Source organism: Physeter macrocephalus, chromosome 20 (genome assembly GCF_002837175.3).
Source record: "Physeter macrocephalus isolate SW-GA chromosome 20, ASM283717v5, whole genome shotgun sequence".
NCBI lineage: Eukaryota > Metazoa > Chordata > Mammalia > Artiodactyla > Physeteridae > Physeter > Physeter macrocephalus.
Window position 1 is genome coordinate 114,347,903 of NC_041233.1, and position 6,000 is coordinate 114,353,902.

Below are 6,000 nucleotides of genomic sequence, written 5' to 3' on the forward strand. Positions count from 1 at the left end.
TTTAGACTTCCCAATCCCTTTTTTGCCACATTGAAAAAGTGTTTGTGTGTACGCATTCTGGCAGGTATGTATTTGTACGTCATTCTAGAGACGGACAAAAGCCTCGGTGTCCGGACCAGGTGGCGTGGCAGGCATCACAGGTGGGGGCTCCCGTCTGCACACCGGCCGGAAGCACATGGGACAGGGGAAGCCTCTCCTGATGCCCTTTCTCCTGTGCTCAGGGTCTGAGCTCCGTGATTTTCTCTCCTTTGGCTCATCCAAGCTAATACCTCACACTGTCTCGGTCCCACCAGACATCAGATAACTGTCTTTTCCTTTTCTCTGAATGTGAGAAAAATATATGATTTTTTTTTAAATTATGAGAGAGTGAAACCCTAGTTGGAAGGCACACGCGGCAAACTGGCCACCTGGTGTGAAATCTGCCGCTTAGCACAAGGTTGTGCTACTGTTTTTGTTTGTTTACTTCCTTGTTTAAGTAGAAACCTTGTTTAAATGTTTCTGTAATTAAAGTGGGGATAACTGTATGAGTCAAGGAAAATGTGAGAACGTATTTCTTATGGAGGTGAAGAGGGTCTCTACATGAATCATATGTAAAGTGCATCTGTGTCAAAAGAATACAGTTGAAAGGACACCATGAAACAGACCATAGCAAGAACTAGACCCAATGTTTAAGAAAAAAAATTAAAAAACTTAAAAATACCACACAGGTTGTGTATCATGTCTCTAATTAATGACTGAAGACGCACCCCTTCTTCCCTCTAATATCGAAGAGAAGTTGAAAGGTCAAACAGGAATAAGGAAGGCAAGCTGTAATTAAGGATGTGGTGAGAGAAGGAAACTGGCATTTCTTGGGTACCAGTCTTATGCCAGTTACTGCAAGTACCGATATTATCTCATTTAATCTTTACAACAACCCTACGGGCCTAGGATTGTTTCTCCCTCTTAAAAAATAAAAAGAAAATGTCCACTATGGTTTAGTAACTTACCCAGCCCCAAACATCTAGTTAGCAATGGAACTAACTAAAAGTAGACTCTCTGAGCCCATGAACAAAAGTATGTTTGGGTTGGTTTGCCTCATAATAATTAGTATAAATATAGATTCCCCTTCCCCTCTTCCTCCTTTTTAATCGATTCCATATTGAGACCCTATAAAGCATTCATATGAAATATGTAAGAGAAATGTGCTTTTTCTGAAAGATGAGAGTCTTTTTTTAGAATTTTGAAAGGTTTGTCGACTACCGGTAGACAAAACTGAAGAAAAACTTATATGTAAACGTTACTTACAGTTTGATGTCGATATCATAGTCAGTAAATTATGAACTGTCTCCATCAGGTCATGTTGCTGCTTTTGGAGAACTGAGTTATTCACCGTGGCCGTCACCAATTGTTTCTCTAGTTCTTCAATGATGGAATTTTGCTTGGATACTAACACCTGGAGCTGATCTTTCTCTTCTTTGATTGACCGAAGTTGAACTATGTGATTGTCTTCCATATCTAGAACTTTCTTTTCCAGGAAACTTGTAAAGGGAAATAATTGTTAGTTAGTGAAGGGTTTTCTGATCACCATCAAAGCCAAGTGCTTTGTAAACAGCTAATCAGTTTCATAATCCTTATACAATCGTTTATATTTATTGAATTTCTGCTTCTCCAAGGCACTCTGTTAAGATGTTAAAGGAGTTATAAAGTAACAAGATGTTGCCACAGCCCTGAAGAAGCTCTCAAACTTGCTGAGATCAGATAGAGGACATAGATATGACATGAGGAGAAAGCACCCCAGTGAAAATGTAAGGTTCATAAGTAGAAGTTACCGCACGCAGTGCATTTGAAGACCACGGTTCCGCTGAAGAGGAATGTGGACGATGACAAGGTGCCCTTGGTTTGGGAACGCCTGTGGGTCAGTGGGGAGAGCCCCGGGCTGAGAACCTTGCCTCTGCACGCGACCCCCTGGGCTACCTGGGGCGGACCATCCCCTCCTTGGATCTCAGGTGTGTATCTATCCAAGGGAAAGTCCACCTACAGAAATAAATCTCTATCCATAGTGAAGGCATTAGATTAGATGATGCTCTCTGAGACCCGTTCTAGTTCAAATAATCCATGGGTCTATTGTTCCTTTTGGGGGGCAGTAACATTTTCTGAACCTTTAACCCTGGAAACAACATTACGCAGCCAGGGGACAAACTACCCATTACAGGTCTTACCTATGAGCATTAACAATCAGTATTAATCATTATTATTACCCGAAATACAGCTGCAGCTCTTAAATTTATCCCAGTCCCATAGTCATTGTAAACCAGTGTGTGACAATAAGTATACTGTCAAAGTACCAAGTCAAGAAATAATCCGTTACCGTGATGCAGACATTTGCTTTCGACTTTCATCAGTTGCACCATATCCATTTTTTCAACTATTATTTCTTAATATTTTTACTGATATCAGCTAACTTATTTTTTTTAACTTGTGTATCACTTTCATTGATCTGAAAACCAAGATGACTTACCATAAGCAGAAGGTAACCTAAAAATAAATGCATAATTTTTTTCTTTTCTACCTAAAATCATTTCTAGGACCATCAGCGTACAGGCAATAGGAAATACTCCTACAGTGCTTCACCTAGACAATTAACATAGAATGTACGGACATTTTAAAATCACTCATCTATGCTGCCTTCAAAGTGATGTAGCTGAAATTTGTTATCCAGCCAATCTTTTGTTGTCTTTAATAGTCTATGAAGAGGCATAAAAGAAAGATGTGATGATCACACGGTCCAGAGTGTGAATGAGAGTGTGAATACTCCGGGATGGATATTAAAAAAAGAAAAAAGTTGTTTCTTTCTCCCAAGCCTCTACCAGTATAATCCAGAGGTCAGTCACATCCTGATCTAAAAGATTTAATCTTAAGATGAAATACGAGCAGGTACTGAAGAGTTAAGCCCAGCGTCGGGTCATTCCAGACCAGGCTGGTTGTGACCAGCACCAGGTATCATTGCACTTAAGGCTGTGAGGAGTCTCAGAGACCAGCTTTTAGGGCAGCGTTTTGCAAAATGCTCATCGGGACCCGTTACTGGCTTGTGCAATCAATTTAGTGGGTTGCAATAAGCTTTTCTCTTTTTTTTTTATAAAAGGAAATTAAATAAACAGGATAAAACAGATGAGAATAGAGCATAAACTCATAGCAAGAACTTTGTGCAGCGCAGCAAATGCCCTGGTCAGTGTTGACGGGTGATGGGAGGTGGGGGGACAGGGTGGAGAATGCCTGCATTGCCTGTCACTTTGCTTATTAGCATCTTATTTGAATTTCTGATACAGGATGATCAATTAGATCATCACCATAACAGTTGGACTTAGGTACAGCTTAACTTTATATTAACATAATTCATGGTCTGTTGAGAAATGTGGGGAAATATCCTTGTTGGTGGAAACATCAAGGCTGAATCATGTTTCTTTTAAGAGTTTTTACTGCCTCTCTTCAGAAGGGGACAGTGTCAATGACCACAGTTTTCAATAATAATAATCATATAACAGTATCACAGTTTAACTGAACTGGTACAAGTAGCCCCTAAATCAATCACTTATTTTATTTTATTTATTTATTTATTATTTATTTATTTATTTATTTTTGCGGTACGCGGGCCTCTCACTGCCGTGGCCTCTCCCGCTGCGGAGCACAGGCTCCGGACGCGCAGGCCCAGCGGCCACGGCTCACGGGCCCAGCCGCTGCGCGGCACGTGGGATCCTCCCGGACCGGGGCGCGAACCCGCGTCCCCCGCGTCGGCAGGCGGACTCCCAACCACTGCGCCACCAGGGAAGCCCCAATCACTTATTTTAGAAGGAAAAAAAAAAAAGGATGATAAGATGAAAAAGGCATAGTAATTTTCAACTTCAGCTGGTGAATCAAAAAGTGTTATAGTGGCAATTTTCAGAAAAATGTTGACTCTAATAAGTACTTTGACTTCATTGGAAACTGTTCCATGAAGAAGACAGTTGTACATTGGGGGAATTATTGAAGCTAATTTAAAATGTGGTTTGTCAAACGTGCGACACATTCACATATTTTTGTAATGATGTTCCTGCAGGTGAAATCTTAGGCTAGTCAAAATTTAAGGCACCTGAAAACAGCATATGCCAAACTCACTGAAAGATGTAGAATCATCAGCACAATTTTCTTACTTTTATTTACTTACAGTTGTTGATGAAAAAAACATTATTATTGCCATTTCATTTCATATTTGTGACAAAAGAGAGCGTGATTTCTGCAGCTGCTAAAATGATTATTCTTCCTGCGGGTATAGATTTAGATTTGTTACATACGGTTTTTATAAGTCAGCTGATAAAAGCTACGCTTTTCAGCGTCTGCACGATGACAGGTCATTCAGAAACAGTTCTTATGCAACTCCAGTCTGAGTTAGATGTCTGCTGTCCAAGTTGTGGTGCCCTGGTGCTGCAAGTCATGTCGGATTTTAGTTTGTTAGAGATGTTTATTCGACAAGGTGGTTTTACGGAGAAAATGTTGGGATGTTTAAATATAATTTCATATAAAAATGGAGTGAAATTATTGGAAAAGCACATTGCTGGTCAGATGTCAATTAACCTGGGAAAAATTGTGAAGGATTAAGGAGAAAAAATGTGAAGGATCATTTAAGCAAGAATTATCAGAAAACACAGCAGATTTCTGTCTGGTTGCAATCACTATTTTGTACATTGTAAAGCTTTAACATACAAAGGAATTTCATCAAATCGTGGATGATCAAAGAACGTAGTGAAAGTTGTCAATTGTTTTTCACGGCAATTCAAGTTTGACTTCGTATAGGAAAGTTTGCACCTTGTGGTAAACGAAAATATTAAGCAGTGTGTCTTGATTTGGGAATAAGATGCCCACTTTTTTAGGCAAAGGGCAATACAATTTGACAAAAATTTACAAAGATGGTGCCTGGGTAACGTAACTGATGTGTGTAAGTGATCATTTTAGCATCCTGAGTACTAACTTAGAAAACTAAGGTGGGAACCATGTCCAGTACCAGGGCGTCCAGCATTACTGCAGCCCACTCAAAAGAACATTAAATAAGGCCATTTTAACAACATGAAACTAGAGAGACTGTTATATCTCACTTATTGGTCTCAGACTTTTATTTATTACTTTGCAGAAGAGAAAAATTCGAAACGTTAAAATATTTGGAATAAAAATCGACTTGCTTTTCAAAACCCTAAATCAATAATGAGTCTAACTTGTTACTCAAAGAACAGAAGAATTGTTTCAGCTTAGTTCTTGACTAACAGGAAAGAATAATTATAAGACAATAAGCTTACAGTCATTTTTGGTTAAGAATAAAGAATTATTTAATTGTGAATTAGAGTGTGTTGTTGCCTGACCATTCTCCATGTCATGTGTACATATCCTGATTAGAAACAAGGAGGTAAGCACACCTGGAATGTGAAAAGAATTATCCTCATATGTCCCCACCTGGAATAAAACTATGAAAACCATCCCCACTGGTCATCCATAATCTTAGTTTTTGTATTGGTTTTCTTGGGATTTTTAAGTATTTATTTAGATATTAATATAACCATATTTAGTATTAACTTTCGTTTTTACTTTTATCATACGCTGTAAGAGTAAATACTGCATCATGAAATGTGCATTGGTTTACAATAAAGTGTAGTTTTCCTGCTGTAGACCGTTTTGCATTGGAATAAACTAAGTCCTCAGAGGCAAAGAACTTGGTAAAGTTAATATCAAAATGCCCCAGCCAGTGTGACTTTTACTGCACAACCCTGGCAGTAGTTTTCCATAGATTCATGCATAATATGGAGGTAGAATTCGGAGGATTAGTGTAAGAGAATCTTTAAGGGGCCAGAGGATTAAAAAACAAAGTTGAGGGGCTTCCCTGGTGGCGCAGTGGTTGAGGGTCCGCCTGCCGATGCGGGGGACGCGGGTTCGTGCCCCGGTCCGGGAAGATCCCACATGCCGCGGAGCGGCTGGGCCCGTGAGCCGTGGCCGCTGGGC

The 6,000-nt window shown here is 39.7% G+C and overlaps 2 protein-coding genes across 5 annotated transcripts in view; one reads left to right on the forward strand and one right to left on the reverse strand.

Annotated features, from left to right (window-relative positions):
* The window catches only part of MCPH1 (microcephalin 1), a 236,587-nt gene that overhangs the window by 114,671 nt on the left and 115,916 nt on the right, over positions 1–6,000 (forward strand). The window lies entirely within an intron of this gene.
* ANGPT2 (angiopoietin 2) overlaps positions 1–6,000 on the reverse strand; it is a 55,196-nt gene that overhangs the window by 15,448 nt on the left and 33,748 nt on the right. For all 3 annotated transcript variants that reach the window (XM_007114974.3, XM_007114973.2, XM_028481180.1), the window contains exon 4: positions 1,285–1,517. In XM_007114974.3, the coding sequence (XP_007115036.1) occupies positions 1,285–1,517 (233 nt within the window). The remainder of the gene's footprint in view (positions 1–1,284; positions 1,518–6,000) is intronic.